Raw genomic sequence first — 26,436 nt, forward strand, 5'->3', positions numbered from 1 at the left:
ATGAATGAATGGAAACCCAAAATCTCTGTAAATGTTTATGAAAATTAATAAAATATAATATAGAAAATTTAAAAAAAAAGAAAATGAAACTGCTATTGTGTAAAAGTCTACCCTGACTTCTTAGAAAACAGACACTGCAGTATTAGGGGTAAAGGGTCAAGACAGACAAGTTATTCTTAGTGGTTTCAAACAAAACCGAACAGGGGAGGAGGAAGAGATTGAGAGAGTGGGAACACACCAAACCGACAAATGTTAACAGACTCTGGGGAAGAGGTCAGACTGCTGTTCTGGAAGTATCCTGAGTTCTACAAACTGAAAACTGCTTCCAAAGAGCTTTGTTTCCTCTTTGAAAAAGGGATTCTTGGAAGGTCAGCAGAGAAGTGGGAGCAGATCCTCCCATCCCTGGCTGATCAGTAAGAAAAAATACCTCAAGGGTTTCTTGTGAAAAATATCCTGGTCCCACCACTGGCAAAGGTGGTGTCTGGCCTCTGGATGGCTCAGGACCTGCAGGGCAGAGAAGCAGATCCGGGGTCCGCTTCAGGAAAGGATTTGGAAAACAGCCCAGCGAGGGCGTGGGGCAGCAGCGGTAACACATGGGGGTCCACAATGCTGGCGCACGGCAGGTGGGAAGCAGGAGGCCGGCCTCGCCTAGTGCAGTGTGGCTAAGGCATGAGCAGGCACCTCGCCTGGTGCAGGGGTGAGTGGTAGTGCGGCTGAGGGATGCACGGGCACCTCGCCTGGTGCAGGGGGTGAGTGGTGGTGTGGCTGAGGCATGAGCGGGCACCTCGCCTGGTGCAGGGGTGAGTGGTAGTGCGGCTGAGGCATGAGAGGGCACCTCGCCTGGTGCAGGGGTGAGTGGTGGTGCGGCCGAGGGATGAGAGGGCACCTCGCCTGGTGCAGGGGTGAGTGGTAGTGCGGCTGAGGCATGAGAGGGCACCTCGCCTGGTGCAGGGGTGAGTGGTGGTGTGGCTGAGGGATGAGAGGGCACCTCGCCTGGTGCAGGGGTGAGTGGTGGTGTGGCTGAGGGATGCACGGGCACCTCGCCTGGTGCAGGGGTGAGTGGTGGTGCGGCTGAGGGATGAGAGGGCACCTCGCCTGGTGCAGGGGTGAGTGGTAGTGTGGCCTGAGCTTGAGGAGACACCATCTCCCCTCGTTGTGCAGGGGGTCCACAGCACTGTGGCCTCGCTCGTGTGGGGGGGCCCTGCCCCGTGCAGGGGTGAGCGGGTGGAGGCGCAGCGTGCCTCAGCAGCCGCAGACAGGCTAGAGGAGATGGGAAGAGTCCTGGGGGACAGAGGTCAGTGCAGGGAGTGGATCAGGATGGAGGGCGAGAAGGACAGTGAAGAGCCCGGACGAGCAGAGGCCTGGGCGGGGAGGCCATCTGGAAGGAGAGGGAGAGGTGAGCGAAGTGATTCTCTTTGAAACTCGTAAAACTGAGTTTTACATTAAGTTCTCTGGCAAGGAAGAATGCTAAAAATAGTCAAGTATTTTGGCAAAGCAATTCTCATTCTTTCACTTTTCCTCTCCCGCCCTCTCTTCTTCCGTCTCTAACATCAACCTCCTGACACTGTGGACCGTGCTGACCAAGCGGCCCAGGCTCAGTGACCTCTGCCTCCGGGGCCTGGACAGCTCCTGGCACTAGGACGGCCAGGAGAGGTGTCTCCTGACTGACTGGTGCTGACAGGTGAAGGCTGTATCCTTCACACTGAGGAAGAACCTCGTTCATAACCACATTCCACCACCATCAGGTGACACCCCAACTGCGCGAGCATGTACACTTCTGGGGGGGTGGGGGGAGGACTTGAGTCTTCCCCAGGAAATAAACAGTTCCTGGCTGAGCCCATCAAAGAGTGGCTGCCTGGGGCTCAGGGTGTCTGGAAATAAACAGGAAGGAACTTCCATGAGGGACAGGAATGCTCTGCACCTGGTGGGGTGCTGGCCACATAGGTGCAGATGCCTGTGGAAACGCATCACCTGTACGCTCAGCTCAAGTCGTCCATTTTATGTTAATTATATCTTAGTATTTTTAAAGTAAAGCTCCCTGTCTGGTGATGTGGTCTGCAACCCTAACAGTCCAAATGCACAGGGCCCTTGAGAAGATGGCCCATGTCTTTCCTGGAGGGTCACTATGAGTCAGAACACACTCCAGAAAGTTCAAACCCAAGGGCCCCTGGTGGCAAAGGGATTAAAGTGCTCAGATGTGTCTAAAAGGCTGGTGGTCCACAGGGGTGAGATGCGACAGGCACTCCTGTGCCCCTCACAGCCCAGTTCTGATCTGTTCAGTGGGGCTGCTGTGAGATGGAACCGACTTCACGGTAATGGGCTTCGCTTGGTTTCGTGCCAGCTCTTAGCAAAGTGGGCTCAGCCAGGACAGGCTGGAGCTGGGGCTAGCTGGCAGAAATGGCGGAGGCCTGGCCAGCCTGAGATGGGCACTGCAGGAGCTGCTGGGTAAGAGGACAAGGTGCCCTCCAAGCCAGCCGCTCTGTGATGCCAGGGCAACAGCTGGGGATGGTTGCTTCCCCTCCGACTCTCGGGGGGTGGAGGGGGCGCACAGGGCAGTTCTGAAGGCGAGGGAAGGAGATGGGTGTGAAGAAGGCTGGTGCAGGGGCACAAGCAGAGAGCTCCTCCAAGGAAAGGGTGTGCCCGGGGACCTGGACGGCTCCCCACGCTTGGCGCCCGCTGCGCCCTCCCGACACTCCTGCAGGTAAAGCAGGTGTCAGCAGTGCTTCCTCACAACCTGACAAGATCTTCTGAGACAGATAATGGGCTTGTCTTCGACTCAGTAATCATACACCGAGACACCTCGGAGCAAAGAGGAGATCGTCAAATGACAGCTTTGCTTTCCTCATGTCTCTGCGATGTAAAATGCAGGGCCTGTACCTCACATTTTAAGGCATTTTAGGGGGATGCCCAGTAGGCTAACTCTCAGACAGAGTCAAGACAAAGCACTGGGCTTTCTGTGTTTGAGGGGCCAGCAGTAACTCTGGAGAACAGCTCTCTAGCCTCAGAGCCGAAAGTAAAGATTAACAGAGGCGTTCCTAGACTTGACGTTTAAGAAGCAGAGCCCTAGATGTGGCTGTGAGACGCCACAGCCTGCAGCTGGCTGAGAGGGAAGCTCAACTTGTCCTGGGCCCTTGCTGGACGGCACTGGGGTCTCACAAGAATGGTGGCGGTTTACAAAGGCCCAGACTCTGCCCCCCAGCGTGCTCTACACTCCACCACCCCCTTATCCAGTTGTCTAGAAGAGCATAAACCGCTCCTGCTGAATTTCCAATCACCCGCCCTCTTCCCTCGAGTAGGAAACAGTTCGAAAACAGAGGCCAGGCCAGCTGCACGTGGTGAAAGTGGCCAGGACTCTGGCCTCCCTACACGTTTCAGGGTATGATTATTGAGAAAGTTTTCAATAAACAAATGCACTTTTGGAAACTTTTAAGTCTGTAAGAAACTCTTTTTGGTTTCTTCCTAACACACGGGGTAATTAGTCTGTCACAAACTTTTGTTGTTTTTCTCTTCTCAGTTCTTTTGGATTTTGTCCAGTAAGACTTCTCCAGCTGATATTAACAACTTATTATCCCAAAGTTAATTAGAAAAGCTTAAAACATGGACCACATGAAGAACAAAAAGATTTAACTTTTAAGAAAAAGTACAGCTAGAAAGCTCCTTAAGAACAAGGATGGTAAGGCTGTCTCACATGGGGTTTTGGACATACTACCTTAGGAGTGACCAGCTCCTGGGGAGGAATGTCGTGTGTGGTCAGAGAGTGAAACAGAGGAAGGCCCTGTACAGGAGGAACTGACAGAGCGGCTGGAGCAATGCGAGCAAACACAGCAGTGACCGAGGACAGGGGAGGACCAGCCAGGACTTTGTTCTGTCGTCCACAGGGTCACCGTAAGTCACAACCAATCCCAGAGCACGAGCCTAACAACAAAGTTACACCGACCTCTTCCTCACTTATCGACTGTCTTGTTACCTAACATTCTGCATTTAGGTCAAGAGTAAAAAGCCTCTCTAGTGATTCTGCCTATTAACACAGTACATATGGCAGTAATGAATGCTGAGGCTCAAGGCAAGAGTAATCCTGGTTTTCTCTAGTGAAGGCTAAGTGATGGGTTCACCTCCCAAGGCCAATGAGTGATGAAGTGGCAGGTCTACCTGCCTGGCCCACGATCCTCAGCGGTTAGGTCACTGTAATGACATCTGGTAGTTACATAATGCTGTAATTTGGCACTTAGGCACTGGTGACATTTATGGTACATAATGATGCAGTTAAGCTCCACTCTGTGATGTGACTTAGTCAGGCACCATTTTCATACGATGCCAACTTTCAAACAAGCACCGTCTCTGGAATGGAATCACGGCGCTAAGTGAGGACTATGTGTAGATGGGAGTTGCTACTTCAGAGCAAGCTAACAGAGATGAGCCCACTGAAGTGCCTCTTACCTCGCCAAAAGCTCCTCTTCCGATCACTTTAATGATTTCAAAATCTTCCCGGTGCAGTTGCATCTCCTTCACCAGCTGTGTGAATGGCTTTGCTACAAAGAAAGAAGAAAAGAGTCATTTAGTCCACTTCAGGAAAAAAAAATTAATCCACTGGGGAGGCCACCGAGTTACCATTTTTAAAAGATGTACTTTCCTAGGTGTTTAATATCTGAGACATTTTAGAAAATCAATATTCAACTAAACAAGTGTGGATTTTTCATGATTAAATCACATTACAAACTCCCTTATGCAACAAATACAACAAAGATGTCCTTGTCAGAACGCTACAGCCAAGATGTGTTGACTGAGAAAGCACCTGCTAGGGGGCCCCTTCCAGGAACCATCGCGACAGGTGAGTGCGCTCCAAGCTCCACTTGCCTACGCTGGTGCCACAAGGGCAGCTGGGACAGCGGCCAAGACAACGGCATTCTCAGAAGTGCCAGCTGTACCCCTGGGCACCGGAGTCATTCTCCGAGAGCCACATGCTCAGGAGCCGTCACCTCACACTTCCCCTTACATACTCCTCACACCAACTTTTTGAGATTAATGCCATCCTCCTCATCATCCAGATTTTACAGGTGAGAAGGTGGAGCCAGGATTCTGTTGGAGCAGGTGACTTTGCTCCAGGGACGCAGTGAGTGGCAAGGCCTGGACTCCACCCGGCGGAGCCCTCACCACTAGATCCTGTGCCCGTGGACAGGCACACAAGTCAGCACAATCTCTGCCGCCTGCTTCTACTCTCATTTCCAGGCTCAAGTCCAAACCCTTAATGCTCATTTTTTATTTGTTACCTAGATCTTTTCTCAAATCCACTAATCCTTTAAGATTTGCCATACTATAAGTTTCATTTCTCCAAATAAGCCATGACTTCATGTGTCCATTTTCAGATATAGTTTTTCTACAGTGAAGTACACTAACTCAACCCAATGTTCACAGTTTGTATTGCTGTTGATGAGATGAACCCTACAAACCACAAGTCTGGACATCGCCCTGTCTGGCACCGTCTGAACAACCTCCCCTGCTCCCCACCGTGTTCCGGTCACCACTTCACCAATCCATCTTGTGAGGGTCGCCTTCCCCTTCCCGGACGCTCCACCTTTCCCAGCTTGATGTCTTCTTCCAAGGGCGGGCTTCCCCTGACAACACGCCCACAGAATGGGACGTGAAGTTTCAACATCTTTGCCTCTGAAGAGCATCCTCATGGGCGCACTCCCCGGGGTACACTTCGTCCACGACAGGTAGGTCTGCTTCTTCGGCAGTCCATGGCACAGCTGCTTTGCCAACACTACGATTCAAACGTGGGCTTCTTTTGTCATCCTTAGTCACTGTCCAACTCTCAGGTACACAGGAAGCAAGTGAAACACCACGGCTTGGGTCAGGCGCACCTCTAAAGCAACCTTGGTACTCCAGCACTTTAAAGAGGTCTTGGCCATCAGATTTTCCCTCTGCAACATGTCTTCTAATGTCTTTCTTTTTAAAAAAGAATACATATTTTTTTACAGTATATTCTTCCCATTTAATTTTTTTTAAATTTCCCCCCATTCATTCATTGTTGCACATTTTCCTCCCCGCTCACCCCTCCCCCAGTTCGCTTTTCTCTTTGAAAAGAAAAACTTTCATTGTTATATAATCCCATCCCGCCCCTCCCCCAAGTCCACAGTCCACTTTACTATGCAGCTCTTTTTCTGGAATCTTGTCATAAAAATAATACCTAATCATATATTCCTTTTCAACAGTTCTCTCCCTCATGGGTTTCAATGAAGTATACATTATTTATCCCCTCTTTTCTTAGGTTTCTCCCAAACCCCGATGTCAGTCCCATTTTACAACAGTGGCACCATGCAGTATTTGTCCTTTTGTGGCTGAGATGCTTCACTCAGCATAATGTCCTCCAGGGTCACCCATTTTGAATAATATTTCATGAGTTCCTTGTTTTTCAATGCAGCGTAGTATTCCATTGTGTGAATATACCAGAGCTTTTCTATCCATTAGTTTGTTAATGGCACCTGGGTTGTTTCCAACTCTTTGATACTGTGAACAAAGCAGAAATAAACATGGGTGCGCATGTATCTGCTTGGGTAGCGGTTCTGGTTTCTTTGGGGTATATTCCCAGTAATGGAATTGCTGGGTCAAATGGTATTTCTATTTGCAACTTTTTGAGAATGCGCCATACAGCCTTCCATAGCGGTTGCACCATTTTGCACTCCCACCAACAGTGAATAAGGGGTTCCAGTTTCTCTCCACACCTTGGATGTATTTGTTGTCTGCTGCTCTACTGAATTTTGTTCTTCTGACTGGGGTAAGCTGATATCTCATAGTTGTTTTGATTTGCATCTCTCTTAGAGCTAGGGATTTTGAACATTTCTTCATGTGTTTGCCATCTGAATGTCTTTGGTGATGTGTCTGTTCATATCCTGTGCCCATTTTTCAATGGGGTTGTTTACCTTTATCTTCTTGTGGCTCTCGAGTATTCTATGAATTCTAGATATAAGTCCCTTATCAGACATGTCATTGCCAAATATTTTTCCCCAGTCTATGACTTCCCTTTTTACCCTGCTGGAGCAGTTTTTGGATGTGCACAGGGATTTGATTTTTAGATGGTCCCATTCATTTCTTTTATCATCTCCTGGTTGTAGGGTCTTCTGATTTTTTTTACTGGTGCTATCATGAGTGTTGATTGTGGATCCAAAGCAAATTTAATTTACAATTCACTGTTTAGCTAAGATTTGCTAATACAAGAGATTGAGCAGGAAGGAAAGTTAGTGACTGACCTGGAGAAACCACAGTCCCCTCAGCATCCAATTCTGACCTGTTTTGAAGCCTGGCTAGTTTGCGGAACCTTTTGATGAAAGACTACATAGAATAATGTGATGAAAAGAAGGGAAGTGCAGAAGAGAAATTAACATTCTCATGGACCCCAGACCTTTTGGAACCACAGAACTTGGATAAACCCCTGAGATATTCTTTAAGCCTTAAGCCAAAAATATCCCCAAGAAGATTTCTTACAACAATGTTGTTAGACGCGGTCAAGTCAGTGTGTCTGCACCCTGCCGTGTCCCATGCCATCCTCCTCATCTCCAACAGACCTGAGCCCAATGTTACAGTCACTGCGTCAATCCATCTTAGTGAGGGTTTTCTTCACTTTCACTTACCACGCATGATGTACTTTTCCAAGAACTGGCTGCTCCTCACAACCTGCTGAATGTGTATGGGATGAAGTTGCACCATCCTTGCCTCTGAAGAGACACTTTCTCCAAGACATAGTTGTTTGTTCTTTTGCCAGTTTACGGGATATGCAGCACTCTTCTTTAACACTCCAACTCAAAGGCAGTCAATTCTTCTGTCATTCATTGTCCAACTTTCAGATGCTTAACAAGTAACTGAAAGGACTAAGGATCAGGTTGGGTGCACCTTAGTCTTTAAACTGACATTACCGTCCCTCAGAACTTCAGAAAGGTTCCTGTTGTTTTTGTTGTTGTGTACTGTTGAGTCAGAATAGACCTAGAGCTGACCCTCCAGTGGGTTTGCAGAGGGAGGAGACTGTCCTTCTTTCTCCTGTGCAGCAGCTGGTGAATCTGAACAACATGCCTTCAGCATTGCAGCACAGCTTCTTACCACTAGCCAAGGCAGTATGTCTTCTGATCTCCTCACTGCTGGTATCAAGTGTCTTGACTGTAGATTCAAGAAAGATGAAATTGTTGGTAATTCAATTCTTTCTCCATCTAACACAGTGTGGCCTATTAGCCAAACAGGGAGAATTTTTGTCTTTTTGATGATGAGATATAAGCCATATTGAAGGCTGCAGTCTTTAAGATTCTACAGCAAGTATTTCAGGTCTTCTTCACTTTCAGCAAGCAAAGCTGTGTCACCTGCGTAACACAGGTTGTTGACGAGTCTTCTGATTAAGTCTTCACTGTCCAGTTCTCAGATGCATAGCTGGTGACTGGAAAAAGCATGGCTGGAATCAGGTACACCTTAGTCTTTACACAGACATCATTACTCTTCGGGACTTTGGAGAGGCCCCTGGCAGCAGACCTTCTCAAGACTATACATCTCCTGATCTTCTGACTGCTAGGACCAAGGATGTTTGTGGACTGTGGATCCAAGGAAGATGAAAACATTGACAATTTCAGTCTTATTTTCATGTATGTATCATAGTGTTGCCTATTGGCCAAGTGGTTAAAGACTTTTGTTTTCTTGATAATGAAATGTAATCCATATTCGAGACTGTAGTCTCTGATCTTCTTCAGCAAGTGCCTCAAGTCCTCTTTGCTTTCAGTAAGCTAAGTCATGTCATAATACAGGTTGTTGATGACTCTTCCCTCATTCTTGATGCTACATTCTTCTTCATTAAGTCCAGCTTCTTGAATAAGGTGTTCAGCACACAGATTGACTAGGTATGGAGAAAGGTCACAATCTTGACACACACCTTTCTTGGTTTTAAACCATGCAGTGTTGTTCCCTTCTTCTGTTCAGACAACAGCCCCTTGGTCTAGGTCTAAGTTTTGCATGAACACAATTAAGTGGTCTGGAGTTCCCATTTTTCTCCATGTTAGTCATAAACTGCAGTGATCCACACAATCAAATGCCTTTACAGAATCAATAAAACATAGACAGGCATCCTAGTATTCTCTGTTTTCAGTCACGATCCATCTGGCGGAAGAACTGATGCCTTTGAACTGAGGTGTTGAAGGAGTACGGAATATCCCATTCTCAAAACAGACACACATGTTCTGGAGAAGATGCAGCAAGAATGCTCCTTGGAGGCAAAGATAATGAAGTTTCATCTCACATACTTTGGGTATGCTGACAGGACAGGCTATTCGTTGGAAAGAGATCTCATGCTTGGAAAGGTGGAGAGTCAGCGAAAGAGAGAATGACCTTCAGTGAAACAGAGTGACACAGTGACTGCAGAGATGATGAGGACGGCACAGGATAGGGCAGTGTTCGGATCTGTTGTTCACTGGTGCGCTAGGAGTCATACTCAATGGCTCCTACTAACAACTAGACATAAGACCTCCCATCATAGTTCTTATGCCTGTAGAAAATTCTTTATGCATATAAGGAATAAGAACTTCATCTATTCTTTCTCAGCCTTTTTTGGGGGGTGAGGGGAGGTGGTTGGTGTGCACCATCGAATCGGATCTGACTGGCACAGGAAGAGGGTGCCCCTCCTTCTCCAGCGGAGCATCTGCTGGATTCAAACTGCACACCTTTGGGATTGCAGCACAGCTTCTTGCCACCAGGCCACTACAGCTCCCTTGCTTTCTCCAGAAAGAAAGAATACAGGTGTTAAGTCTTGTAAACCTTTTGAGCTTCTCTCAACTTTTTGAACACCTGAAAGAAAATATATAGTAATAGAAACTATGTAAAGAAAGTGTTTTGGGAAATGTTTGCTCTCCCTCTATCCTTTCCAAGATGCTGTAGTTTCACTCACAGGAACACTTTTGGTAACTACTAGACTGGATATATGGTAAGTTACATTTGAGGAAGAAAAGATCCATCTGGCATCAGCAATGGTATCTCTGGTGCTACCGCTTCTTCTAAATCTGGCTTGAATTCTTAGAAGTTCTGTTAATGTACTGCTCTAGCCATTTTAAAATAATCTTCATCAATATTTTGCTTGCATGTGATAGTAGTGATACTGTGATAGCTTCCACATTCTGTTGGGCCTCTTTTCTTGAGAATGGGAACAAATACGGATCTCTTCCAGTCAGATTTCTTGGCTTAAAGACTGGTAAGCACGTTCAGGGCTGCATGTGTTTGTTGGAATATGTCAACTGGGATCCCATCAATTTCTGGGGCCTTATTTCTTGTCAGTGCCTTCAAGGCAGCCTGAACTGGTTCTTCATCATACCTACTTCTTGAAATGGTTCCTGGTCAGTCCATTCTTTCTGGCACAGTCACTCAACCATTCCTTCTATCTTCTTTTTAAAAATTATTCACTCATTCATGTATGCACACTTTCCTCCCTCCGCTCTCCTTCAATTCCCCTTCTAAGACTGTCTTCTTTTGATGCTTTTTGGATCGTTCAGGATTTTGCCCAATGCATCCTTCAGTATTGTAATTAGAGGCTTGGATGTGTTTTTCAGTTCTCTGAGTTTCAGAAATGCCAAGCGGTGTTCTGCTTTTTTTCTTTCTGACTCCAGCTCTTTGGACATTTCATTGTACTTTTCTGCCTTCCTGAGTTGTCTTTTGGAGTCTTCTATTTTACTTCAGCATTTCTTCCCTTTGTTTTGACTTCTCGATGTTCTAATGCAATTTTCAGACTCTCCTCTGACAGTCATCTTGGTCATTCCTTTGCCCCCACCCCACCCCCAATCTCTGTAGTGGCCTCCTGTTTTCTTCATGGATGGCAGCCTTGATGTCATCCCACAGCTCATCCGGGCTCTGATCAAGTGTTCACTGCTTCTAATCTATTCCTGAGGTGGTTTTTAAATTTAGGAGGAATAAACTCAAAGTCATATTTTGGTTCTTGTGGACTTTTAATTTTCTTCAGTTTCAATTTGGACTTGCAGAATCAAACAATAGTTTAGCTTAACTGGTAAGAAAGGTCTGCTTTCAGCATTAAGCTCTTTTAAGAGCCATCTGTACAGAATCAAACTGACAACAGCAACTGGAATGATTAGCCAGGATTCTTAGGAGCCAGTGAATTTATGCTATGGAGGGCTTGAGGCCACTCAGAAAAGGAGGATGAGAGTGGTCATAAAACTCCGAAAATGTGATCAATTCCAATGAACTGCATATGCACACATTAGTGCACGACCTGCTTGTGTACTGTCTCAATACAACAAAAGATCCCAAGAGCACAACAAAGGGTGAGCATAGTGCAAAATCATTTGGGCTTGACTTTGAACCCTGTCTCTCCCGTAGAAGCCACCACGGTGAGCCTCAACGTTCTCAGCTGTGGAAATGGAACAGCCTTATGTCCGGGATGCTGTGACAACTGCATGGAAGGGAGAGCACTTGAGTGCTCTGAGCTGGCACTCTATGAAGGGCAGCCATCACAGAGGCAGCACTCGGACACAGCGGAAGAGCAGGTGGACAGCGCAAGGACAAGGAAGCACAGTGCTCTGGACGGGAGGGCTCCTCGGCGACAAAGACAGAACCTCGCAGGCTGTGCCCCCCCACCAGGCGTGGGGATCTGAAGGCAGTGAGGCAGTGCTGTCGTGTTCCTGCATCTGAAGGCTCCTGCAGTTACGGAGAGCAGCCCTGCTAAGAGGAAACCCACACTTGGTATTCTGGATAAAAGGCGATCGCAGAAACACCTCTCTCTCAAACAGCTGCCAGGTTGGGGGAGAGTCTTCTGTACAGTTACTCGAAGCTTCACTGTAATTTTGGGACTATCTCAAACTTTAAAATACACACACACACACACACACACACACACACACACGTACAGATATTCTTTCTCTTTTTTAAAATGCTGTAGCTGTTGTAATTTGGAAAGCAGACTGTGTCAGAGTAAGGCTGGAGATGAGGAGGGCAAAGCAGGCAGGTGGTGACAATGGTGGCTCAGAATGTCGAGGATGGTGTTGGAGGCGGAGGAGGAGTTGGCACTCAGGACAGGCTCTGGGGGTAGAACCCTCATGCCTGTCATGGGTGGGTGGAGAGAAGTCATTTGAGAGGGACGTTTAGGTCTGAGCCTGGAGAATGTGATGAGCAGAGAACCATGTACAGGGGCAGCAAAGACCCAGGCACAAGCCAGTGGACTGGGAGGGGTGTGGTGGTTGGAAAGCTCAACCAAACTGCCAGTAACACTGCGGCATCTACTTGTGGGAAGAGACCAGATTCTTTTTCCTTTTCAGATTCTAATGCAATACTGTGTGTTCAGAGAATGACAGCGCAGAGCCCCCAGTCCACAGGAGGCAAAGGTGTGGGGGTGGGAGAACCCGTCTATTTCAAAGCAATTACAGATAAATGCAACTGGAAGGAAGCCAGGCAATCACATTTTTAAAAATCATTTTCAACCTGTCAGTGTCACTTCATGTATTGCTCGGACGCTCTTCAAGGTGAAGTGTTAGAATATTTTATGAATTTCGTTTGGTGGGGTGACATAGCCTTACTCGTAAAACGTTCCAGATGTTGATAAGCCAGATTACTTGACCAGAACGCCAATGGAGAGTCATTGCTTCTCTAGCACTGAGCCTCACAGTCTGGAGGAGGCCAGCCAAGGACCAGGCAGACTGGAGAGCACAGGTCTACGACCATGTAGAGACAATGGCTAATCTTACGATGACAGGAACCGGGAGACCACCCATACCCCTCATTATAACTTTTAGGAAGAGTAAAGTGACCCTTTTGCACACTCCACTGACAAACACTATAAGCTACAAACAGCCATGCCCCAGGCACCTGCCACGTGCCAGTCAGACGACCCATGGGGGCTACAGATGGAGGTGGCCCGTGAGGGGCTCAGGGGGGCTGGGCAGCAGCACCTCACACACATTAGCTGCCCACTCGGTGTCATTATCTGAGGAAACTCCCGGACCTTTCCTGACACACCCCGTCAGCCAGGCTTGGTCATCTTTCTTGTCCCTGGAGCCATTGTTGTCTCTCACTGTTCTACAGCCCTGGCCTCCCTGCACCAGTGTCCAGTCTTTCAGCCTCACCCCCCTCATCCTCTGGCTCCCCTCACATGAGCACCCTCACTTGTGGTCTCTCAGGTCCTTGTCCAACTCTGGGTTTTCAGAAGCAGACTCCCTGCCTGGGACACCTTCACTCCACTCTACAGCCGTGCTGGCTCGGTCAGAGAGGAACACTCCAAACTCACTGCTATTACATCTACTTAGACAGGACACAGGGTTCCAGCGCCAAGAGTCCTCACGGAAGCAGTCTGCCACAACTCTGCCAGGGAGCAGTTCAGGGGGTCTGAACCGCCACCCTTTCTTTCAGTCAGCAGGCTAGTACTTAAGCACTGTGCCGTTAGGCACTTTTTCTGTTCCGGAGATCACGTGTCATCGTTCTCCTAGAACAAGGCGGTCCATGTCTGCTCCTGAGACCAGCGGCAGCAGCAACCTAGAGACGGGGACAGAACTCCCAGGGTCCTCCCTTAGTCAGAGCCCTTCCAGGTGAGGGAGGGCCCCTCATTTCACAAATGACACTGCTCCACCCACAGTGCACACCATTTCTCAAACACCCTCTCCTGTGGGTTCAAGACCTTTCCCCACCCCAGCTTCACCTGACTAAAATCAGGCCTCAGGGGCAGACAGACTTACCACCCCACATAGTGCCAAGTGACACCCCAATCATCACCAACACCTGGGAACTAGTCAGACAAGAGCCCCACCCCACAGTGCCGCACCAGAAACCCAATCTGTTTTGAAAAGCTCTACGTGTCATCTGGATGCACTCTCGCCTTTGAGAGGCCTGGTCACAGGAGTAAACCCAATCCAGAAACAAGTGACGCTCTCCTAGGATCACCACTACCGAGCAGAGCGCAGTGGTCAGACACCCGGCCGGGAGGCACAGGGTTGTGAGTATGGATCCAGCAGGTGCTCCTGGAGAGGACAATGCGGTGGTCTGCTTCTGTAAACTGCAGCCGTGGAAACGCTCCGGGGCCATTCCACTGTGTCCTGCTGGGCTGCTGGGAGTCAGAACTGACGTAACAGCAACAGGTCTGTCTTGCTCTTATGTATCTTTCTGGCTAAGTAGATGGCACATCCTTTGTGACCAGGCCCGGGGTCCTGGGGTGGGGTGCTAATTCCACACACTCCACCGCCCCGGGGCCTGGCAGAACAAGGGTGTTTATCTCAGAGTCCATCACAGGGAGTGTTAACTTGGATCATCCTTTCCAAGCACTGGGCGGGGCCCCCAGCATACTGTAAGTACTCAATACAGAACTACAATCAGCACCCATGTGCAGCAGCTGTCAAAAAGTCAAAAGCTGCGTTGCTCTGAGCAAATGTGCTTCCAAGGACGTCTTTAAAGAGCTAAAGAGCAAGGTGAGTGTGCATGTCAAAGGTGGACTATGGATAAGGAAGACCAAGGGAGAATTTCCTTACGGTGCTGGGAAGAGTACTGTATATACGATGGCACAATGAAAAGGAACGAGCAAACCTAGCCTGGAGGACGTACAACCCGAGTGCTCCTTGGAGTTAAGAATGGGAAAACTGTGTCTCCGTGGTCCGGCATGTTGTCAGGACTCCAGTGCTTGGAAAGGGCATTATGCTCAGAAAAGTGCAAAGTCAGTGAAGGCGAAGAGCCTCGGGCTGTACTGACAGCAGAGATGGGCTTGAGATGGCAGAGACTCTGACGATGGCACAGGGTAAGGCAAGGTTTCAATTACTATGAGTCACAGTCAACTTGATGGCACCTGATGAGAAACTACCATTTAGGAGTTTCATGTTACTTAAAAAACAAACAAACAAACAAACAAAAAACCGGGAAGCTCTGGTGGCCTAGTGGCAAGAAGCTGCACTGCAATCCCAGAGGTGCCCGGTTCGAATCCACCAGATGCTCTGCTGGAGAAAGAGGGACAATCTCTTCCTGTAACAGTCAGATCCGATTTGACAGTGTATACACACGTACGTACGTACACACACACATACACATAAAAAAAAAAGCCAACCTGAAGCATTTCACTGTTTTCAGTGAGTTTTTTTAAGAAAATTTTTTTTATTTTATTATTTTTGTGTGCGTGTACCGTCAAATCAGATCTGACTGGTACAGGAGGAGATTGTCCCTCCTTCCCCGGCAGAGCATCTGGTGGATTCGAACCGTGCGCCTCTGGGATTGTAGTTGCAGCCCCTTGCCACTAGGCCACCAGAGCTCCCCTCAGTGAGTTTTTACCCAGATGTCTGGGCTTCCACTCAACATAAACTGTCCAGTGGATCCGCTACATCTTCACAGCACATGAACAGGCTAGTTCCACATTGGCTGCTCATGTCCGCTCATCTACGATCCCTGCCCGCTCACTACCTCAGTTTTGGTTTAAAGTCTTTGTTGACCACCTGGCCTTAGAGATAAGTTTTTTTTAAAAAAAATAAATAAATAAAATTTTTATTTTATACTGGCTTACTTATAAAGTTCGTATACATTGTTTCTCACACTGGATCTTTCCATTTCCTTTACCCACCCTTCCCCTCCACCCATCAAACAGTTCTACCCTATGATTATGCCCCTCCCCCTGCCCTTCCATCCTCACCCCTCTGCTCCTCCCCTCCACCCCTTGGATCCGCATACACGTTCTACAATAATGGTCTGGTTAGTTCACTTCGCAAATGCTCTCCAGTCCCTCCCAAGTTAGGTAGTAATTTACAAAATCATTATTCCTGCATGCTGCGTAGTATTCCATCATGTCAATGTACCATAATTTTCAGAGATGATTTTTAAAGGAGTACAGTCCTCAGGGGTGATATTCTTTGTGAATCCATCTGCTTTTTGGCGATAAAATGGCCCCTGGTGCTACTTTTGGCTCAATGTTTAAAGAGTATTTGGGGAAATAGGTCTGGAGGGGACTAGAGTCCTAATGGGTTCAGTTACGTGTGGGTATTTTGAGAATTTGAGGTTCTGTTCCACGTTCTCCTCCCATTCGATCAGGACCCATCTATTATGGTCCTCTAATCACAATGGCCAGTAATGATCATGGGGCACCATTCAGTTCTTCCGGTCTCAGAGTCAAGGAGGCCATGCTGTATGTAGGCCATCAATCCTATCACGGAGCGGTGGTGATGTAGTCCATGAGCTATTACACTGCTAACACAAAGACCAGGGCTTTAATCCATCAAGGTCTCTGGGGGAGAATGGTGAGCAACCGCCTCTCATTCGATTTACAGCCTCAGAAGCCCAAGGGAGGGTCTGCTAGGAGTTAGTTCTGACTCAAGGGTGTTCCTTCCTTGAGTCTTCTTTTCTGCCTTCCCTTGTCACTCTACATGTATGGACAGGAAGAGCTGTACCTTGATGGTTAGTCACAAGCTGATCATTTCAGTCTGTATCTGTTATAATCATACTACTTAACATACTTTGGACATGTTGTGAGGAGAGACCGGTCCTTAGAGAGGGACATCATGCTTGGGAGGGTGGAGGGACGGCGCAGGAGAGGAAGGCCCTCTATGAGGTGGATTGATTCAGTGACTGGGGTAATTGGGATGGGAGTGGCAGAGACAGTGCGATTGGCACAGGACAGAGTGGAGTTTAGGGCTGTTGTACACAGGGTCACTATGAGTCACAGGCGACTCGACGGCACATAACAACAACAACAACAACAACCTACATGTTAGCCTTAACACAAGGCAAACAAGTCAAATCACTAAATAAACTCTAGAAGGAGCTAAGTCAGCACGCGAGAATACAAACACTGCCAATCATGGCCTATCAGGCAAGTCGCACTAAGGAGCACTGAAGAGGTGTGCATGTAAGGGCCCCCAACAGACCCAGAAGGTGGATCCTTCTGAGAAGTGGCTTCCTGGAGCCCACGAGCATGCCTGGATTGGTAGGGCGGCCCAGAAGCTTTGCTACACTGGCCAGGGGACAGTGGGCTGTCAACCAAACATTCTGAGTAGTTCTATCCTTCCACAGGGAGCACATCGTCTTTTTGCATAGTGGACAAAGCCCTGACAAGGCAGTCTATCTGGGCAGCAGTGTGCCACACTAAAACGGGGAACAGGATGATACCTGCCAAATTCAAATGGCCACACCTAGTTATTCACCCTCCTCTCCTTGCTCCTAACGGATGGGGTGTCACTATTCACAGCTTCAATCTGTTCACAACCAGCGTCAGAGGCAGTGGTGACCTGGGTTTGGGTGAGTGGCTTGAAGGCGTGGCACAGTGTTCTGATTATTCTAATTACCTTCACACTGGGACACACATGACTTCTTTTTTTCCGTCACACCTAGTTTAAGAATTTCCTTATAAATTTAAAACAAGGAAGGTCACGTAAAGTGACAATTCTGCCTGAGCCAGGCACTGAGACAGGCTTCCACCAGGCTGCGCCTTTAAACTTCACACACTTCTCCGCTTGTTCAAAGGCTCAGCGAAGCTACTAGAAAGAAAATGAGATGAAGACAAGTTTCAGAGAAATACAGTAAGATAAGTTATCGTACTGCTGTAGGAAAAATTTTCACTTCCTGCAAGAAATATAATTTCTAATAGGAAAGTTTTCACGATTGTTATATTTTATTTGACTTCATTTTAACAAGACAAGTTCAAGATGAGACCTAAACGGACCATGAGTTTGAAACACTAACTTTCCAATTTAGAGCACATCCTAGTACAAATGCCATTAAAGACACTCACATCTTGAGTGACTACAGAGGGGGCTGGTTACTGTTCCCCACCCACCCAAGGTGGTCAGGACTGTTCTCCTACTTCACAGGTAAGAAATCTATGGGCCAGAAAGTCAGGGATCCCCTGAACACACGGAGAGGAAGCGGCAAAATTTCTGGAAGTGAAAGGTCAAGTCAGGTCAACTGTCTGTGTCTTTAGGGTACTGTGGCACTCTGCCCTGAGCCCTGGAAGCTGGTTAAGAGTAGAATAAAATGTGGTGCCTGCTAGCTATGCATTTGGAAACTGGACAATGAATCGATGCCGTTGAGTTGTGGTGCTGGAGTACTGAATAAGCCATGGACTGTCAAAAGAACAAACAAGTATGTTTTTGGGAAAAGTGCAACCAGAATGCTTCTCAGAGGAAAGGATGGGGAAAGTGCGTCTCATTTACTTTGGGCGTGTTGTCAGAGGGGAGGCTATTCCTTGGAAAAAGACATCATGCCTGAGAAGGTAGAAGAGTGAAGGACAGTGTAAGGAGTTGCACTGCCAATCCAGAGGCACGCAGTGTGAGTCGGCTAGCCGCTCTTCCTGAGAAAGACGGGCAGTCTCCACCTCCTTCTGTGTGATTTACAGCCTCTGAAAACCCACCGAAAGGTCAGCTATGAGTTGGTTCTGACTTGGTGGCACAAAATAACAACTATGTGCTAAGACGGTGTTAAGGATTTGCCAGAGGGCCATTTCTAATAAGTTCTTGCAAATTCAAAGACTTGGGATGATCCTAAGAAGACATCCAAGTTAACGTCTTGCTTTTAGGGATTATGCTGGCCAAGATAGATATAAAAAAGAAGGGGGCCGGGGGTAAGGATCCAATACAAACCCCAAAAAAGTTTATGTTGTTACTGTAATGTACCAGAGACGTGCTCACTAGCCTATGCCAGGAAATTTGGAGGGCAAGCGACTGGAAGAGATACACATTTCTTCCCATTCTCAAGAAAGATGATTGAGTAGAACGTAGAAAGTGTCAAACAATATCATTATTATCACAGGTGAGCAAAACGCAGAAGATCATTTAAAAACAGCTAGAACAGGAGATAGAGAACTGCCGGAGTTCAACTGGGGTTTAGAAGAGGCTGTAGCACCTCTTTCATTGTGGGTATCACGGCTGATGTCAGATGGATCCTGGTTGAAAGCAAAGAATATCAGAAGACTGTCTATGTGTTTTATTGACTATGCAAAGGCATTTAATTGTATGCATTGTAACAAACTATGCCTTAACATTGAAAAGAATGTGAATCCCAGAACACTTGATCATGCGAAATCTATAACTAGACCAATAAGCTGTTGTGAAAACAGAACAAGGGAATATTGTGTAGTTTAAAATTAAAAATATTTTTTTAAAAAAAGAACTGGGGGAGGTGAAAAATGTACAACAATAAATGAATTAGTATCCAACTTTTCTGTAAAACTTTCATTAAAATCACAATTATAATAAAATATTTTAAAAAATTAAGAAAGGTATGCATCAGGTTTGTATCCTTCCTCTGTATCTATTCAATATATATGCTGACCAAATTATTCGAGAAGGTGGATTCTATGAGGAAGAACGTGGTGTCAGGACTGAAGAAGATTATCAATAACCTCCGTTATGCAGGCGACACACTTTTGCTTGCTGAAATGAGGATATGGAACACTCGCTGCAGATCAAACACTGCAGCTTCAATAGGGACTGAAAAATTTCTCACCACTGGACCAATAGGCGATGACAAGATGCTGTTGTTGACAGATGCTGACGAGTCAAATACGACTCACAGCCACCCTGTGAACAATAGATCTAAGATCTCAACCCTGTCCTGCCCTGTGCCATTCTCAGGGTCTCTCATCTACATGAGCCCAGTGCTGCACTCACTGCATCAATCCATCTTAATAGGAGTCTTCCTCTCTTTCCCTGACCCCCCACCCTTCCAAGAATGACATCCTTTTTCAATCAACAGTCTCTCCTGGCAGCATGACCAAAGTATGAGAGATGAAGCTTTTCTGTTCTTGCCTCCAGTAAACACCAAGACATACCTGCTCATTCTTTTGGCAGTCCGTGTCAGCAGTCTTTTCCAACACTACAACTTAAAGACATCAACTCTTCTTCTGTCATTCTTATTCACTAGCCAGCTCTCAGATGGACAGCAAGTAACTGAAAAGATCATGGCTGAATCAGGCTCACCTTCCTCTTCAAACTGACAGATGGAGAAAAGACTGAAACTGTCAACAACTTCATATACCTGGATCCAGCAATCAATACACTTGGTACTAGCAATCAGGAGATCAGGAGACGTATTACACTAGGATAGTCTGCAGTCAGGAACCTCTCCATATTACAAAGGAGCAATGATGTTAGTTTGAGGTGTGCCTGATTTAGTCCATGGTCTTTTAGATTACTTGCTACACTGAGAGCTGAATAATGAATAAAGGATGAGAGGAGAAAAAAATGATGCCTTTGAACAATAGTGCTGGAGGAGAATACTGAACATTCATGGACTGCCAAAAGAATAAACATATACATCTTGGAGAAGGTGCAGCCAGAGTGCTCCCTGGAGGCAAGGCTGGCGAGGCTTTGCAGGAGAGGTGACTCTATAGTGAAGGACATCATGCTTGGAAAGCTGGAAGCACAGTGAAGGGGAGGAAGACCCTCAACCAGGTGGACTGACAGACTGCAATGGGCTCAGGTGTGTCAGGAAGTGAGGACGGCCCAGGACAGGACAGCGTTCAGATCTGTTGTTCACAGGGTCACTAGAGGTCATACGCAACTCAATGGCACCTACGAACAACCAATACCATGTACCCTAATCCAAAAGTTAACTCTGCACAAAAAAATTAATTTTATAATGGCAATCTGTCTGGGTTCTTTCGTTTTTATTTGTTTTCAGCTTGAATGTTTAAGACTGAAGAAGATTCTAAATTCGAAGTGAAAAGACCTGATAAATCCAAACTGCATACCCATGTTTATTGCAGCTTTATTTATAAGAGCAAAGAATGTAAACAATCCAAGTGTCCATTAACAGATGAATTGTTAAACTATGACACAGTCACACAATGGAGTACTATGCAACATTAAAAAAACAAAGAATTCACAAACCACCACATGACCACATGTATGAATCTATGAATCTAGAGGCCAGTGTGCTGAGTGCAATAATTCAGCATGAAAGGGCAAGCACTGGTCAAAGTCCACTACCGGTGTGTACACAGACAAGATCCTCCTCGGTGGTTTCCAGAAGAGGGATGAAGTAAGAACTAATAAATAGATAACAGTTTATTCAAATGGGTGAAGGGAAAACCACTGTACAATAAGGGGATGATCAGACATCGTGGGTTTTATCCTGAATGATATAAAACAAAATGTATTGTCAGGGCCTGGGTAACCTGCAAAGCAGGATCAGCAATCATTGTAAAAACAGCAGGCCCACCTATCTTGGCTTGACCATCCATTCTGCAGTAAACAACTCCAGGAAGCAGTATGCTAATGAATAAGGAGGGACCAAAGGCCTCAGATTTCTAGGAATGTGATACCTTCTTGTTTTCCAATAGATATCATAGGATATCCTGGAAGATGTCTTTGTTTTGTGTTGAGGTCTGGGAATGTTTGATCTACCAGTCAACATCTCTGGACAGATAAGAGATAATGCAATTACCCCTGCAGGCATGTTCCTAAAACATGTGTATATACACCCTTGCCAAAATATTAAACTTGCTATTTGTCATCAACGAATAGTCTCTCTGCATCTTCAGTTCAACCTGGTGCCTCCTTTTGGTGGAATTCTCCCGACATATCGGGGCTGGATCCCCGATAATGTATGAATGCGTGAACGATTCAATAAGTAATATGGATTGTAAATTTTCACTCAAACCACAAATAAGAAAAACTTGTTGAATCATCTCTTCAACTGAACAATCATTAGCTTCTTGTTCCTTCCAACACTGCTTTTGATTTGTAGGACCTTTTATTTACTTTTGTGTGGGTTTTTTTTTTCTTCAAACCAGCATCTTCCACACTCTTCCTGACCCACATTACTTTTCAAATGTAACAGCTTCTAAGTCTGAAGAAATGTCACCCTTTTTTTTTTTGTTGTCTGTTGTCTAGGTTTTAATTCACAGTCATAAACTTAACTCTGCAATCTGGCTAAACTTGGAGGGGAAGAAAAAACCAGGACCCCAGACCACTGTGGCAAGAGCACAAAGACTGAAGATCCTGTGAGTGCACTGGGGGGGGGGGGGGAATCTCTGCAGCTATGATCTGGTGATTAAGAGAAAACATGAAATACAGATCACATCCGAGTTGTCCACAGTCAGCAACGGTGATGTTCTTGCTGGTCTTGCCATTCCTGGACCCGAAGTGCTCCATGGGCTTCCACAACGTTCATGCCTTCTCTCACCTTTGCCATCCAACCATTCAGTATAAGCAGTACAGACCAAAACCAGGGAACCATTTGTACTGGGTCCAGCATTTGCCATGGACAGGATCCAGGACCAGTGTGCTTAGGGATGAAGGTCTCATCATCAATCTTGTCCCCATAGATGGACTTGCCACCAGTACTGTTATGGTGTGTGAAGTCAGCACCACCTTGACATAAACCCAAGGATGACTGTGTGAAAGCAGGAACCCTTCCCTGAAATAAACTCCTCTCTCCCCAGTACTCAGAGCATGGAAGTTTCCGGCAGTCTTTGGGACTTTATCTGCAAACAGCTCAAAGGAGATGTGGCCTAAAGGTTTGTCATCGATGATGATGTCCAAGTACACACTGGAGTTGACCATGGCTGGGCACGAGTGGAACTGACAAGGGACCTGCTGAGGCAGTGGTGTCTGCAAAGTGGCCAAGAAATTTCACTCTAACAAATCAAATAAACAGTGTGGAAGTCCAAAAGGATGAACATGGACTGCCAAAGAGCAAACAAGATGGTCTTGGAGGAAGAGAACGAGGGTGCTCCTCAGAGGCAAGCCTGAGAAAAGTTCACCTCTCACACTGGGCAAGGTGTCAGGATGGAGAAGTACTGAGATAAAGCCATTATGCTGCGAAAGGTGGACCCCCAACAAGATGGCCAGACACAGTGACTGTACAACATGCCCGAGGACATCAGAGATCAGGGGATGGCACAGGACAGCGCACGCAAGGCTCAGATCTGCTGATAGGGTCACGATGAGTCATAATGGACTTGATGGCACACAACAACAGAGTGGACACCTGCCAACTGGTAATTCATCGCAGTGAGGCCAGGCCACCATGGGGTCGTAATGTTCGTGATGTAGACCTTTGCTGTGACCTGAGGTCACAGCTTTGCAACTTTGTCCTGGAGTCATTTCTCAACCTCCCCATCGACTTTAAGCCCGGGCTGCAAGATCTGAGAAGTGCAAACTTCCAATCCAAATGTATGTGAGCCACCCCACAGAGTGCCCTCCCTGCCTCCTGAGCCCTCACCGTCTAATAGACTAGGGACAAAGAAACATATCATGAATATATTACTTGGGCAAGCAAGTAAGAGCCCTCAGACTGAAAAAACAAGTTGCAGGGAGAATCTTAATAGCATATGAATTTTATGTCGAGAAAGCTGTTGGAAAGAAAATGTGAGATTCTGGCAGATTCCAGTTGGAGGTACAGCTATGCCACCAACATTTCCCACTGAACTGACTGTGTGGAGGGAAGGCATGCCCGGCACTGGCATGGGCAGCTGGAAGACAGAGGAGCCCACAGCCCAGTGGAACAGCAGAGGGGTTGGCCGTGGGTGGTGAAGTTAAGGGGCAGCAGGGCATGAGACTAGGTCCTGAAGAGGCCCAGGGAGCTGTACCCCAAGGGCCCTGGACATCAGGTGGGACTAACAGCTGTGAAGGTAGCTGAGACTCTGGGGGGAGAGCATAGAGGAGGGTCAGCTCAGGGCTGGACCTGGACCACATGGACATTCTTGAGGGTAAGACAAGAGAGGGAAGCAGGAAAAAGGTAGAAAACCAGAACTTGCATGCTGGAAATGGCAAGAGGGTGTGAATTAACCATGACTTTGGCATGTGGCAGTCACAAGTGTCCTCACAAAAGCAGCAGTTTTGGGGCAGTGGTGGGGAATGGAAATCTGGGGAAAGAGGGCATGAAGACAGACCACTCTGGAGAGAGTTAAGACCCATGGATTAGAGAAAAGCATTCTGATCAATTTTTTTTCTCTTTAAAGAACCGCGACCACTCGTTAACCGTGGCGTGGAGATGAGGATGGTCCACTCCTACCAGTGCTCACACGGTAATGCAGCTACCTCCCCACGCGGCACGACAGGGAGGCCAAGTCCACACCCACAACCACTGCAGGCTAGAGACTGAAGTCACTTTCTTTGGCTGAGATGCTAGCAATAAACCATAAAATGCCATTCTAAGTTACCAAACTAACACCCAGGGCTCTAACAAGCAATCAACAGACCAGCCATTCCTTTAAAACACATACCCACAGCACTCACTGCCGGCCTGTGCTGGGAAACAGGCATCACGCGTGTCTCACCTGCACCAGACAGGCAAGCACACAGATCAGCCGAATGCAGGGATTTCTTTGTAAGAGCTAAGAATTTTTAGCAATTTTTCAGGATCTTTTTCTCTTGACTATTGGGTAAAATTTTGGTTTGAAAAAGAAAACCCATTTGCATGTTCATACACTAATCTGTTTGTCTAATTCTATCGTTCTCATCTGTCTGGAAGGCGCACAGACCTCCAGCACACCAAGCTGACTGAGGGAGCTGGACTGCAGGGGGCTGGCACTCCAGCAGATTGGGCTGTAGGGGCTGGCACTGCTCAGGGCTGGCACAACAGGGACTGGGCACAGTGGGCTGGTACTGCAGAGACTGGCACTGCAGGTAGCTGGGACTGTAGGGGCTGGTACTGCAGAGACTGGCACTGCAGGGGGATTAAGCATTGCAGGTGGCTGGCACTGCAGCCTCATGGCCCAGGCAGTGGCCTCCACTTCCAGCTCACACTGTAATCTGGAGCTCCTCTGAGTCTCACACTGCTCACTGCTGCCCTGAGCAGTTCGTGTAGTGACTCTGAAGAGAAAAGCTGTCACAACCCCTGTGTGGCTATGGCTGTGTGTCATTCTCACCCAGCAGACCCACTCAGGCCACACGATCACAACTTATGGACAGACACCCTTCAGGTCAGCACAGCTCCGCTGGGACCCTGGGACTGGCCCTACCACAGGGAATGAGCAGGAGAGGTGAGGAATTCCTTCACTCTTGAGGAGCCTTCTCATTACAGAGAGGGGCCGTCCATTTCTAAAGGGGCTGTGATCTCCCAGGGCAGGAAGTGCCAGAGGAGCTGCGGTGAGCACGGGAACTGTCTGTGTCGTCCTCGCAGAAGGCTGTGTGTGCTTCACTGTGTGACTCCAGGGAAGGGAAACGGGACAAGCAAGCACCCAAGTGTCTAGAGCACAGTGAGACCAGTTGCTCATCCTGGTGCTCGAATCCCACCTCGGAAACTTGCTAATCTAGTGAGCTTTGCCCACATTCCAGAAGACAGTGGTCACAGGACATGTAAGAAAGGACGACGATGATGATCTCATTACTGAGAAAGGAAACACTACTTAAGAGTGGGGAGAAAGCAGGAAATAGGAAAGCTGCAAGTTTGCAAAGGGCTACAATTCAGAGGAAGGCATGTAAATTTCAGCCATCAGTAATCTGGGAAGTTTTGACAAGTCACCTTCTAACCACGACAATGAATTCACATTTACAACTAGTTCTATTTCTAAGAGACATGTGGAGGAGGCAGAATCCTGGCACAGATTAATTCTTTAAACTTGTCTTTAACCTCTCTTACACCCCCACGCAGTTGGTAAAATATTAAATCACCCCTACTACTAAGGGCAGGGAGCCTAGCAGCGCAGCAGGCAAGCGCAGAGGTCCCCTTAGCTCCACAGGGAGGAGGCAGCCATGTGCTGGCACAGATTCACAGCCGTGGGAACCTTCTGGGCGGCTCTCCGTGCTCCACATGGCCTGAGTGTCAGAGTCCACAGCTGACATTATCACCGACAGCAGAGACCCCTTACTCAATACTGACAAGCGTGCCAGGTGTGTCAGGTAACAGATTCCTCACCCTCTTTGGATAAATAAGCAAACCAAGAAAATGTAAGCCCCCAAGTTACACACTTGGCACAATTTTGTAAGTTTACTAAAACACAACGGCACATTTCGCCATGAGTCGTGCTCGACTTGATGGCAATCAACAACATAGCACATTTGAACCCTGGTGGCCAGAGTTATCATGGTGCTACTCCACACAGCAGCAGTTCAGTGCCCCAAGCTGCTCCAAGGGGGAAGGACGGGCCATCTCTGCCTGTAAAGGTTTACAGCCCGGGCAACCTGAGGAAGGGCTGCCGAGAGTCAGAACCAACTCAATGACTGAGGTTTTTGGTACAGATGACAAAGAGTAAAACTGGCTCCAGTGAACTTGTGGACGGGCCCCAACAGGAAGGGAGGGGCGCGCACACCTGCTCGGCGCACAGCTCACTCACTCACTCATCCAGCGGCACTGCTGTGGTGAGGCAACAGGTACAGAGGCTGAGAACAGGTGCACCAGGCCGACTGTGCTCAAATCCAGTCGTCCCCAGTGACACCAGATACATAAAGTGTGCACCGGTTTCCTCATCTACAGATAACGGGCAAGCCTAAGGCTGAGTCACTGGGGGCTACCTGAGACAACAGGTAAAAATCACTGTAAATCACTCTACCAGAAAGAAGTGATTGA

General features: G+C 47.4%; 1 protein-coding gene across 1 annotated transcript in view; it reads right to left on the reverse strand.

The window, feature by feature from the left end:
* Positions 1 to 26,436, reverse strand: part of CDC42BPB (CDC42 binding protein kinase beta (DMPK-like)) — a 131,025-nt gene that overhangs the window by 69,555 nt on the left and 35,034 nt on the right. The window contains exon 2 of the mRNA XM_006879087.1: positions 4,438 to 4,529. Coding sequence (XP_006879149.1) covers positions 4,438 to 4,529 — 92 coding nt within the window. The remainder of the gene's footprint in view (positions 1 to 4,437; positions 4,530 to 26,436) is intronic.

The sequence above is a fragment of the Elephantulus edwardii genome, unplaced genomic scaffold (genome assembly GCF_000299155.1).
Source record: "Elephantulus edwardii isolate Elephantulus edwardi_28Jun2011 unplaced genomic scaffold, EleEdw1.0 scaffold00002, whole genome shotgun sequence".
In the NCBI taxonomy this organism is placed as follows: domain Eukaryota; kingdom Metazoa; phylum Chordata; class Mammalia; order Macroscelidea; family Macroscelididae; genus Elephantulus; species Elephantulus edwardii.